The 13,887-nt window shown below is 36.9% G+C and overlaps 1 protein-coding gene across 3 annotated transcripts; it reads left to right on the forward strand.

Moving 5' to 3' along the window:
• Positions 1-1,236: 1,236 nt before the first annotated feature.
• On the forward strand, positions 1,237-13,605 carry LOC144201028 (uncharacterized protein C14orf132). Of its 3 annotated transcripts, XR_013327248.1 has the most exons (3): positions 1,237-1,394; positions 11,157-13,004; positions 13,083-13,605. XR_013327248.1 is itself a non-coding variant. In XM_077723463.1 (2 exons), the coding sequence occupies exons 1-2, from the start codon at positions 1,365-1,367 to the stop codon at positions 11,373-11,375; spliced, it is 249 nt and encodes an 82-aa protein (XP_077579589.1). In that variant the 5' UTR covers positions 1,237-1,364; the 3' UTR covers positions 11,376-13,605. The 3 variants fall into 3 exon arrangements, 1 of the variants encoding a protein (XP_077579589.1); XM_077723463.1 differs by having other exon boundaries at positions 11,157-13,605; XR_013327249.1 differs by lacking the exons at positions 1,237-1,394; positions 13,083-13,605 and adding an exon at positions 8,206-8,327 and having other exon boundaries at positions 11,157-11,307.
• Positions 13,606-13,887: the final 282 nt, after the last annotated feature.

Consider the following 13,887-nt stretch of genomic DNA (forward strand, 5'->3'; position numbering starts at 1 on the left):
TCTTGCCACCTTCTTCTGGGTCGGTTTCGCCATTCTCTGCCATCTTAAGAGTTTCGATCAGGTTTCTGAAGGTGAAACTAGAACAATATAACCCGCTCAATAACCAGCGTCCGTGCGTTTGCGTTACTATTTGGCCCAACGCAAGGCAATGCAAAACACATCATCACTATCTTTATGACACCATTCTTTGTAGTAGTTGTTATGTACGCACACAAGATCTTTAAAAAATGCTTGTCACATTAAATTTAATTATTCAATTAAAATTTGTTACAAGTTCAAAACTTGTTTTGCTCCCTATAAATGTCTTATCAGCCTAGGGATATAAAAAACACAACCTAAGAGTGTGCATGCGCTCCAATGGCTAACATCGAACTTACAGGCAGCAATAAGTCTTGCAAATAAACAGAATGGAATTGAGTTGTAAATCATGGACGTACATATATTCTTAAGTACCCCTAAGTATAGGTTTGAGTGTGGATAGTTGTTCCATCTGCTTGTGCCCCTGCGATCGATACAGGGTGCCCCTTGTCTTTGGCCTGAAGTCAGCGGGGATAGGCTCCAGCACCCCCTGCAACCCTAGAGAGGATAAAGTGATTCAGAAAATGAATGAAAAAATTAATGAATGTATAGAGTACAAACATACACCATTTAAATGTGAAATACTGTGTCAATCTAACCAAATGTCTGCACAGTCATTTGGGCTCAAACTCACGAAAGACAGCTGGACTTACTGCACCTCAGGGAAAACGAGGCTCTTTCTTAAATGGAATATAAGGCAGTGTGATTTAAACTCTTCACGTTCCACAGTGTTCAGCAACCATTGAAATCACTAGTGTAGCTTATTTTCCTGACCTTTAAAAGATTTGAAACATAGCTGCAGCCACCACCTTAATGATGAATAATTGCATGAGATGGGAAAATAAAGGACAGAATGTGTTTTTACAAATTCATTAAAATTACATATACATAGAGTGAAGAAGATAAATAAATCAAGAAACCACATTGTTCTTAACTAAGATCTCAAAAAAACACTGACAGATATGGGAGAATATGTTGTTGGGGTGCAGAATGAAAAAGACACACCAGCATAAGTCATTTTGCAAGAATAGCTTTAAAGACATAAAGGAGGGAGTTCCCCCCTTCCAGACACACACAACAATATAAAGAAATGGTGGGGGTGTATTTGCTCATCTGCCAAATGAATACATTATTCCATCAAGCACGAAGAGCGTTTATTGTAGCATTTCTGCTTTACAGCGGAGACCCTCTTAATCCTTATTTTTGTCTCCTTCTTCCAATATTGTGCTCAGTCTCTTGACTAAGTGAATCTCTCCGCCTTCAGGCTGGCCACCATCGATCCAGGAATGATGGAGTTATCACTCATGGCTGCACAGGTAAGGGAGCGGAACCAATTGGTTACAAATACTGACATGATAAAGTCACAGATGACTGTTGCTAACAAGGGCTTACACTGTTAGATCAAGGTTGGAGAAAAAAGTTGTACTAGACTTTAGAAGTGAATTGAAGTTCTTATTTGGATTATTTTATTTTAAGTACCACCATAAGCTCTCACACCTGTAGTATGCTTTCTTAGATGATGGATTTATAAGCAATGTTGATGTTCGTCTTGGTTGGGTTTATGTTTACACAGTTAAAATTCAAATACAAAATTAAAACTATGTGGTATATGTTTATACTTGCTTCTTATTGGTAGACAGCTGGGATATGCTCCAACACCCCCACAACCCTAATGAGGATAAAGGGGTTTAGAAAATGAGATGAGAGATGAGTTTTGCCGTTAGCGCTTTGCTTAATCAATGTCTTACGCATGTTAGAATTTTGTTTTTATGTTTTACAAACACTTCATTTAAAGATTTGGGCTCCATCGAAGAGAAATAATTCAAACAAGTATTTTTGCCTTCCAAAAGGAGTCATGTAAGCAAGGCTTTATTTTTAACAACTGAGTCACAATCCAGGCCGACATGATGGCCTTAGATCACCTCTTGTGGCATCTTTGTTTTGCTTATTTAAAGGCTCTTGCTTAAAAATATAGAATAAAATAGAAAAAATGTCTGTCTCATCGGTACAGTTTGACAGTGATGAGTCTCCATCCATCATGACCGCTCCCTTAGATTGCCTGGATGATGGTAAACAGCATCCCTTTTTTCAGCCTGTTATTCTTGCTCTCATCGGCCTTTGATGAGTGCTTGAGGTAGCCAGAGGGCAGTGCTTGTCGTCATTATCAAGGTCCCATAGTGAAGTACAGGACTGTGTAGCCTTTGGACATGTTTTAAAAGTAATTGCTGTTGCTCTTAAATTAGAATGGAGAAAAGACTAACTTGTCCACGTGTTTTTTTTCTCCTTTATACTTTGCATTGGGTTCTTTTTGTAGGAGGAATGTTACACCATAGTTATTTTTAAAAGTGGTATTATTGATATCCATGTGTACAGTTAACACTTAACTGTGGCAAAAGAAGCAAAAACATTCTATAATAATAAGATAACCTTTTAATAGGGATGATATAGATTGTTGTTTTTCGATGAAAACAATGAATACTATGAAAAATTACTCCTGCTGTTCATATCAATATGCATTTTTTAAACAGAACACAGACTATTTTTTTTTTAAATTATGTTACTCTTTTGCTAATAATCTATTAGAATGTTTAGGCAACATTTTATTTCTTGCATGAGTCATTTTTGCTCCAGTAAGATTTCTTGATTGATGTGTTGTAATTAATTTTTAATCTCTTATCAGCAAAGTATGAGGCAGAGGTGAATGGTACTCATTTAAGTGAATGAGTTGATGGAAAGCCTCATCTGGTATCCATCTGTTCTCACATTGTTAATTTGGAGTGCTCAATTGCTTGGCATAGAATTCTCTTTTGAACCTACTAAAAGGGACACATTTAAGTTGATTAATAAACGGCAGACGACACAGAAGTTATAATATAATCCATATTTATTACAAACCCTAACAATTTTGCCAGCTCGTGCACTCATCCCTACAGTTATGATTTTCTATTTTCATGACATGGAACATTCTTGTTATATTTTCTGAAGATTCATATTGCTTGGTCATGTCATGTCATTTTAACGAAGGCAAGAGTGACCCATGTATCTAGTGGCATTGCTCTCACTGCTGATGTGTCATTGAATATGAAATCAGCATGGCTTTCACCTTTAGTTTGACTTTGTCATTATGGCTGCATCTATTCTTTCAATTAAAAAGTTTCCTTCATTTATTATGGGAGGAAATGTTAGAATGAGCCCATTTAAGCCATGCCTGTCCAAATTTGCGTAGAGCAGAGCGAAAGGTCAGATTTCCAGCACTTTTGATTAAATACTTCAGCAGAACTTCAAGTTAAACAGACGCTAGAACCAATGCGAGAGTAAATTATTGATGACTGATTGAGTTTTTGTGACAGTTGTAATACAGAAACGAATGAAACCCTTCCAAAAATGTGGTTAAAAATCATTTTTAACGGAAGAAAAATAAATTGTGAGGTAGGTTGGGGAAGCAGACACTTTGATAAATCAACTTGGCTTGTCACACACATATCCGAACACATTTTGCACTACCCTTGTGTGATAAAATATATTTTAAGTGTTTAATGCTTAATGTGGTAGAAGTGCTTATCCCCTCAGGGGTAAAAGCTAAGTGTAATTGTCTTTTATGGCAAATAGGAGTGCTGTACATTTTTAGTTATGTAAGGCAACAATCTTGGTTGTTACTTCCTTTTCTTTAGTCCAACTACTGTCCGAATGCCTAATGCATTCTAGAGTGTTTTTGTGAGATGTGTCTCTGAAATTGCTAAGCCGCTGAACCAAAAAAATGGGCTGAATTCTCAGCAATAAGTTCTTCTGACAATACACCTTCTCTTTAGACAAATCATCCATTCAGATATGATTTATAGACAATTTAAATCACAAATGTTACCATCAATGCTGCCAAAATCTCTATGGACCTCAGATTTAATTTTCAAATTCGTATTTACTGTCATATTACAGACGTAGAGAATTGAGCCAACCTCTAGTGATAACCTGAGGAAACGTTACTGCTGAACACATTAGGCACACAGGCGAATGACTCATGAGTTATAGCACGCATACTAGAGTATAAACTCCATAATGCTTTATTCATTCAGGAGGGGGTAGTGAACATGACACATTTCAAGCATGCAAAGTCATTACACGCATGTGATAGGGAATAGTGGAATCTCTCTTACTTACGTCAATTTGCAGGCAACACATCATTTGGGGATTAATTCTTAAAGTCTTTGCCTCAGAAATGGAAATGTGTGGTTTACTTAGACTAAAGTAATTTTTTTTGTTAGTTTTTTGCCTTTGTTTGAAACCTACAGTTCATAGACCACAAAGTTTATTTATGGATTTTCAGTGTACATTGAACTGCATGTATTTTCATTGCATAACCAAAATAAGTCTTCAATACTTGCAGTTTTATCCAGCAGATAAAGGATAAATAAAGTACATCATTATTATTAGACAGCCCAATTTTGAAAACTTATTTAAAAACTTTAGGTTTAAGATTGGAAAAGAAAAATAGAAAGAATTAGCGATTTGATTTTGGCAATTATCAGAGTGGTGGTGAACTGAGGCTACTTGACATACTATGTTAAACAATGTGACATAATTATTGCCTTTCATTGGCCATTCTGCTCAAAGGAGAGGAATCTTGCGACCAGTCAGTTTTAAACAGCGATAGGCTCCTGTGAGCCTTGTGAGGAGAAACGCCATAAAAAATGAAGGGATAAATGAAAACAAATATGAATAGAGTTCTTTAGATTATCCAGATTAACCTACTCCCTTGGTAAGTGAGTGTATATCCAAGTTTTATCCATAGAGTTTAATAACTTAGAACAAAGCATAATTGTACTAGTTTGTGATTTACTGATGTCAAGTGAGTATTTATGGAGTGAGAAGAGACAGATGGGGAACAGAAGGGAAGAGGATGCCATATGATTAAAGACCTCAAGCAGAAATAAACCTGACCACCTTGGGACTTGTGTAGGTTGACCCACTAAAATGTGTCCTAATTGAATGCCTGTGTACATGTGTGCACCTGGATGCATTCTACATACAATCACAGTTTAGTATGAATGTGTAGTGAGCATATGAAGTGGCCTAATGGAAGCTGGACAGTGATGTCAGTGTATGCTGCTCATTGCTCATCTGTCAGCTTGAACGCCTCCAGCAAAGATAAGCAAAGATTCAGCCACCCATGGAACACAACCCCACCTCTCAGTGTCTCCCTCGCTGCCACTTTTGTATTCCTCTCACGTTTCTTCATCGTACCTTGGACCGCTGACTTCTCTCCGTCCCTTTTCTTCTACTCTCTGTTATTCTTTCTCCCTCCCCGTGTCATAAGTTCAGACTGACTTATTTTCCCTCGAGACATACTCAAGATGTTGTATTTTCTTTTCATTACATGGTTCAATAAAGGAGACATTATGAAAATATTTTTTCCCCCGAAACTGAAAACCGTCACCCTGTGTGTCATTTGAATTATGTGGGGTGAATTGCATTTTTACCCAAAGGACAAGAAAACTGTGATGTCATGTAACTTTTTAGAGCCTTCCTAGGGAAAAGGAACATTAAAGTATGATAACACATTCATAAGCAAAAGGACGCACACACGCCTATGTATATTCATTCTGTTAACAGTTGTACTTCAAAGTTTATCACGTTCATTGTAGACTTTTTATCAAGCACTTTATAGAAGGTAGGTCAGTGAAGACTACCTGAGTGCTGAACTATGAAAGCAGGGAATAAAGCTCATAACTGAATATTATTTGAGATTATGTACTGAAATGAAGCAAATTGTCATCTATGTTGGATGTCACTAAACTGTTTTTGTTTGTTTTTTTTGGTGTAGTTTTGAAATGTATTCTATAACATTAGAAAACTACTATTCCTCTTAATCTCCTTCTTTCCTGTCTTTTTACTAACCCCGACAGATGTTTTAGTCGGAAAAGGAACAGCTGGCTGCAGCCAGGCTGTTTATTCTCTCCTTTTTTCTTCTGTTCTTTTTCTTGTCCTTTTCCTTTCAGCAGTTATAAACAGAGGGTCCCAATTCCTAAAATATTTATCTTCTAATTTTATTTTCTAGAATAATATAGTGTTTTTTGGTGGATGTTTTGTGGATGTCGTTGGAATACTTTGAGTAAGACAAAGCTTCTCTTCTTATAAGTAAATAATGATGAATGAAACTCATGTCATTCATCATTATTTACTCTTGCTGAGTCACCAATATTGATGTGTGTTGCTGTTGCGTATGTATGTGTTCCCATTTGTGTTGTGTGTGCTGAGGGGATCGTCTGAGGCAGTTTCTGAAACCCCACTTCATTTGTGAGAACATTATGTAACATTGTGAGCCATCACACACATGCACACATGCTCGCACGTGCACACACAGGTGCAATACATATACATACTCACTTTAGGCAATAGGGTCTTTCCCACATTCTCCCATGTCTTTGCAACTTCTATACGCAAGCAGCAGTACATGCACTATAATGTTCATCTTGTTATCAAAATCTGCTCACAGAAATCTCACTCTTTGGTAGAATAATTCAGGTTATAGTCTCCAATAACGTTTAAATGTGCACTATATTCTTGAAGTGTCCCGCTCCAATGATGTCCTCATCATTAGATTTAGAGGATTGACAGAATGTTTATCTTTAATCCCAACAAGTCACGCAGCATTGCATGTTATTCTAGGATGTCCTGAGTTTGTCCAATCAGGATGAGAGTGATGGCTTGGGAGATTGAAGCCTGCATGCTACGAACAACAAGAGAGAACAATTGCTATCGTTTGCCCACTTGCATTACATTCCGAGAGAGTGACACACGGAAAGATGTAAATGGTTAATGACCTTATGAATTTAATATTATTCTTAAATAGTTCCCACTGTGTTTTCAGCAGGGGATTTTGGATACGATTACACAACATGGCAGAAGTGGAATCAGGCATTATCTGATTTGAAACAGGCTATCTAAACGGTTAAAAAAAGAAGCCAGTTGGCTTGGTGAGGAGAAACATGTGTTAGGGTCTTACTAATTACGAATATAATGATATATCAATACATGTATTGATTGGTAAACAGCTATAGAAATGAAGCGATCAAAACGCAAAACATTGACAAACATGGTCATCTTAAACCAATAGTTTTCCTTGAATTCTCTGAATTCTTTCAGAAACAAAAATTGTCCAAAAATGTCTTATTGCTTTCGGTGAAATATAACAAAATGTGTACATATTATGTAGTTCAATCAATGGAATGCCCTTGAATCAAATCAAAATAATATTAATATTTAACGTACTGGTAACCATTGGCAAATTTCCCTCCTTGCAGGCAAAAGTCATTGAAGATGAGATGATTCATTTAAGTGAATTTGACATCTCTATATCATTCTCAATTGCAGCATACTGCCATTTTGTCATGCCAACTCTTATTATTCTGATTTAACCTATTTCGGTGTCAATTCTAACTTTCACTGATCACACTGTCAGCCTTCCACTTCTCTGCCATCTTCTGAACCTCCTACTACGTGTCCTTCCCTTTCAACTTAATGTCATTTTTACCTCCCGTTGATCATCTGGTCTGGAACATCATCATGCTTGGATCTCTGCCTCATAATCTTTTCATTCTGATGGCCTCTCAACCCACATTACATCACTTTTTTTTACTCTCTTACCTAACCTATAACTATATCCCACTATTTGGTCTCTATATCATTTCATCCCTTTTTGTAATCTCTTCATCCTCCAAACTTTTCTCTCCCTCAATTCCATCATGCGTTCCTCAAGCCTCCTTTATATTTTCGCTTTCACCTAATTCTTTTATCCCCTTTCATCCTTCTTTTATTCAGTCAGGTGAACTCCTCTGTCACATCTCTCTCAGATCCCACCTGGGGGTGTATCATCTGTTCTGGTGGAGTCACATCTGAGAGAGACACAAAATCCTCTTGTCCGCATTGTGTCCGATCACTTTTATGTTTTCATGTATATTACAAAACACAACCTGTGCCCATCAGAACAAGCACGCACATTCATGGTAGTAGGTCGAAGCATACACTTTGTCCTTAAAGAGTGCATGGTCATCTTCTCTCTCCCTCTCTGTGTCGCTCTCTTTCTCGCTCACTCTCCATCCCATCCCATGCCTTTGCACTCACTCCCTCTCCATAACATCGAGCAAGGTCTCATTAAAGTGATCTTTCACTCTTGTGTGGGCTCTCTGTCTCAGTCACAGTTTAGAACACGAGGACATTGGGAACCTTTTATCTGACTTCACGTTCAGACCCCTGTAGGTACAACTTCTCTTTTACTTCTTGCCCTCAATCTTTCCTTCCTCTCTCTTTTCCCTCTGTTAATGGAGTACTGTTTGTTACCTGATGAAAAAATGTAACTGTACATACTGAAGGCAAATATGATTTTTGTACCTGTAATGAATTGATCTTAATTGTTTCAGTCTTTTCAGAAGTAGGTAACTGTCATGGATAATGAAAAACAGGCTTGAAATTATTGCAACTGTAATTTCTGCACTATTATATTTCTTTGATTCATTTGCGTGGGTTTGGATAAAAGTGCTCACATGGTGTAAGATTGTTCCAAGATTGGAGATATTGCTGTGGGTCTTTGTTTCATCATGAGCAAAAGTGAGTTTTCTCAAATACATCATTTCCTTGGTACATTTTATACTTGTTATTTTTTTATGCTGATTTCTAACGTCTCACTGAACATTCTCGCTTTGATTGTCCTCAACTGACTGACTATGTTAGCAAATGGGAAGCCTCTATGAGTGTTAGAGCTGGTGTCAGCTTTCTCTAACTTGTTTTGACTGACAGAAAAAAATATAAAGTGAAAATTTGTCAGATTCTATTGTCTTCTTGTTGTTGTTGTCCTATTCATGTTTTCAGTCACCAGTATATAACTGTCAAAAGTCAAACTTCAAAATAATGCATGAAACTCTAAATATAAATAACAATTCCTCATCTCTTTTCTGCAATTAAACATTTCATCTATAGAATTTAAAATATTCATTTGACAATAGGAACTTTATAAAAGTAAATTGGCAATTGTTCAGATCAATTAAGGCAATACCAATAGCTTTATGTTGTGTTTGTTTAATCTATCAATATCAGGTCACATCAAAATCAGATGTCTCATATCTTGTGAGACACTGACATGGAAATTTGATGACAGATATCACCGTTGTATAGATCCAAGCTTAAATACTTGACACATAAAACACATAAAATCCTCCTCCCCAATAAACTTGAAAACAAAAATAACACTGATGGTGTCCTTGTTGTCACGTCATTGTTTCTTAAATCCTCCCTCAAGTCAGAGGGTGTAAAAACAGACTCACAAGAGAGCTGCAAGCTCAAAGCAGGAAATCAAGTGAATTAAGACCCTAAACAGTGAGCAATGAACATGTTTGCAGACAAACAAATTATGATGACACTGACACTGTTGATTAATATTTTGACATCAGATGTCCCCCAGATATAACTTCAAGCTTAAATGTAGAGTGACATATCCTTAAAATGTTCCCTAGTGCCTTTGCAGCCAACCCAAGTAAATGCAGATTTGACTTTCATAATAGTCATGGAGCTAATGGGGGACTTGGGCTTTAACTTGATGAAACACTCCCAAGTTTAAGGGTCAGAATCAGTTGAATAAGTCACCAACAGTTATTAATGCTCATTGAACAGACTGTGTGACTAAATGCGCATGAATGTATTGTTGTGGACTTATCTTGTATTTTTGCTGTGGCTGGGTTCCAAAAAAGATTAAGGTTACTCAACACCTCTTTGAAAGTCTCATTCCACAGTAGAGATGTTAGATGCAGGAGTAAATATTGTATATTGTAGCTTTTCCTTGTTTGTGTCATCTTTCTTCACTGATTGACTGGCTGGATAACATTTCTAGACACATAAATCCAGCTAAGCAAAATCTTGGCTTCATTTCCTGCTTCAGTAGATTGCTCACTGACTTTCTCTGCAAGTTTTTTTTGCGTGAGGATAGCCAAAACCACCCAACATGTGACACTTTGTTAATCCCATGAGTATTAAATCCACTGAGATGTGGATTTCTCTTTACTATAAAGAAGAACTTCTGAAAAACTGCATTTACTGCACTGATGTGTTCAGTGAAATTGTTGTTGCTGTGTTTGCCTGGAGCCAAAATAATAATTGACCATTGTAGACGGGAGATTTTTTTTGCATTCTAAGGGGCTCGTCAGGTCAGCCAAAGACATTGTTTATTTAAGAAAGGTCCTGAACTATCACGCATTGAGAATGAGACATATGCATTTCTGGAGATCTGGCGCCTTTTGCCACACCTTACATTTCTCACAAAATCCCAAACTGTAATTCAAATATATGTATATATATATATATATATACACATAAAATTTAGTTGCCTGATCTTAAAACCACTGCATGTGCATTTGTCTCTAGCTATAACGTTGAGCTCAAGAACGTCTTCTGTCAGCTGTCAATCCGCTTGCATGTATTACACGGAACCTGGGCATTGTACGCCCTACAGGTCACATGTCGCCCTCTGGGCCTTTCTATGCAGCCTGCCATATGACCCATAAAAAATGTAAACAAGTATTGTTTTCTGTTCATGCAACACATTTTTTTTGCTTTCGATCTGAAAAACTGAACATAGTAATGGTGAGTGAGTATGCTGCTCTGCATCTTCAACTCATAAAGATCCAGTGTATCTTTTTTGGAATTCATTGTATGAACAAAGAATAATTCTATAAAGCAGAGGTTGGGAACCTTTTTGACCGAGAGAGCCATAAACAATTCATATTTTTAAATGTAGTTCCATGAGAGCCATACCCAAAATTTAAATGTGAAAATATTTGTGCATTTTTTGTTGTTGTAATTTAAACACTTTTAAAGTACAATACATATCTAAATTATCATTTTTCAGGTCAGCAGAGAGCCATATGCACATATCAAAAGATGTGTCTGGCCCCTGCAAAAAATAACTGTTATGTTCAGCGCTGAGCATTGTAGATTTTGAATACCACCTTTCTACATTTCTGAGTGAGGTGTTTGCGAAAGGTTCATAATTTCTTCTTCCCATTCTCCTCATTTCCACCCCCTTACCCCAATAGCATTTTCCAGCTGTGAGTGGTGTCTTCATGGATTCTCCCTATAATGGTAATACGTCCTTGCAGACGTCCACTTCCAACCTCAACACCGTCTACTCCCGACCCTCGGAGACGGACGATGATGGCAAAGTATCCAGTGACACGATTTGGCTGTGGATTGCCGTCCTGGCAACTATTGGCAACATAGTGGTGGTAGCTGTGGTTTGTGCTTGTGCCTTCTGACAAGATGTGGAGCTAAACAAGGATTTTCAAGGAGTCTTGTACATCTGGAATATATATTTTTTCTAGAATAAGAGACAATGGACTTACTTTTATTTATTTATTTTTTAAATGAAATATAAAACATACTCATTCTTATAAATGTATTTTTGTTGTGTAAATTTATAAAGCAGTTAGAAAACTGGGTTTGAAGGATAGCGTAGTTTAGGTAACAAAAAATGTCACATAATGTTCTCTATTGATCAACATTCAAAGCAAAATCTCCGTTCATGTAATATCAACTGTTTATCAGAATTTCCTCCTCAAGGTGACCTTGCATTATATTTTTTAATATAGAAACTGGTTGGACAGAAAAGAGCTGCCTCTTTTGGAGTTATCTTTTTGACTCAGTTAATGAGGGCCTCTGGTGGCCACTGTCTTCATAACTCCTGGCAGTAGTGAAATAGTCAACTAAGTCGAGTATAGTGACAAATGTGGTTTGCAGTAAAAGAAAAGGGAAAGAAATGTGTTCAAATACTGTGCTCATTCATTCTATGGCAGATTTAAAAACTGAATGAGTCATTTCAGTCAGCATGTACTATAGTAAAGGGAATCTTAGATTATAGTCTAATGCAAATGACAAGTATATCCCCACTATGACTGCATTCTTAAATATGGATTGGCCCTTATCTCAATTGAGATCACATAATGAAAACTGCCATCATCCTGTCAGTTCTCTCAGAGCAATAAACTCCAAAGTCCCTCTTCATATCTTATTCCCAGCTTCCGATACCATTTTTCTCTATCCCTCACTCACTTAAGGGTGTGCCAGAGGGAAGCCTCCCCATGGAGTCCATTAGTGTGAGTTTAAACTTGTCGTGTCAATTTTGTTCTTAGATGGGTTTGCGGGCAAAAAAAGAGACCCAAGCTTTCCTCAAAGACATAAAGGAGATGGCAGTAAGAGCAAATGGGCCAAGAAGAAGCTCAAAAGTCTGGCAATTAAGAAAAAAGAAAGGAGTGATGAGTTAAACACATGCACATGACTGACAAAACTGGACTTATTAATCACTTTTAAGTTAAGGTATGCCAAGGCAGGTTATAATAAATAAAAAAAACACATGGCGAAAATGATGAGATATATGACACGTTAAAGAACAGGAATTCAGTGAAAGAATTAAGAAAAATGAGCTTTTAACCAGGATAATTCATGTCTCATTATGACCCTAACAAATGATTCTTTGATCCCAGTATTTCAAAGTATAAGTTCATCAAAAGGGTTCATTTGTATGACATAGTATTTGTTGCAGGCCTGCGAGCAACCAGGCAGGTCCGCAGGCATTAGCACTGCTCCTATTAATAGTTTGTCCTGTTAGTTCATATAATAAAAAGTGCAGTGGCTTTGTAGCTCTGCGATTAGTCAAAGGTCAAATTGCCATCGTCCATGACCCGTTTACTCTCAGTCGCATGTCAAGTCAATAATCTGTAGAAGCATGGAACTTTCAGCCTTTCGGACTCCAACGTGAAGAGAGCATGGACCATGATGGATAAAACTAAATGTTATCAAACAGGGATTACATCACATCCTCCAACTAAATCATAAACTGTCAACTCTCCAACGGGAAGACAACACATCCAACCAACCATCAATAAAATGTATATTAATCTTAAAGACCGATTTTCTGCATTTTAATTGGTCAATTGCATGAAATCACTCATACATTTGCTTTTCAGGGATTTCTTCGGGGAGCTGGAGCCTATAGTAGTTTACATGAGAGGAGAGGCATTTGACTACCCGTGCTCGTTGCCAGTAATTCTGTGGGAATAGAGAGATCATTAGAGACAACCTTCCACACTTGCATTTATAGTGTCATTGAATGGGAATTGAACCAATGCTGTCAGAATGAAAGTTAGGTGGATACTTCATTGTCTGGTTTAGTACTTCAATGTTTTTTCTTACTAACAGTGATTAAATTAGTGTCCGGCAATGCATTGAGCAAACAAACTGTCTTGTTGAATGCAATTTGTTATAATGTCACATCATATTATAGATGTCACTTAACATGCATGGTTGATATATTTAATTTCTTTATGTTTCTCAGGGTGTCAATATTTTGTTTTTGCTACAAACATTTAGAGAGTTATTAATCCAAAATGTGTTAATAATGTTCAGGTGCAGATTCACAATAAGACAACCCTGTAAATCATAACACTCCAATCCACCATGTGTAAAATATCTTCAATAAAATAATGTGATGAAAAATGATGGTTATTTTTCTTATTGGGAGTTCATTGAACTTTGCACTATTTTGTGTCCTCATATTATATGAAGAAGGTAACAAAAAGAAATGCTTAGATAACGACGAAGGCAAAAATGCAAGGCCAATTTGAGAAGTTCACTTTGTTCCTGGGGCAAACCCAAACAAATGTATTGAGTTTGTTTGGGAGAGGAAAGAAACAAACACAAAAGACACAAATAAAACAGACGAAGTAATAAGAATAGTCAAAGTGGTCAACAGAAGCATCGTGGTAACCAGGT

The sequence above is a fragment of the Stigmatopora nigra genome, chromosome 8, assembly GCF_051989575.1.
Source record: "Stigmatopora nigra isolate UIUO_SnigA chromosome 8, RoL_Snig_1.1, whole genome shotgun sequence".
NCBI classification, from domain to species: domain Eukaryota; kingdom Metazoa; phylum Chordata; class Actinopteri; order Syngnathiformes; family Syngnathidae; genus Stigmatopora; species Stigmatopora nigra.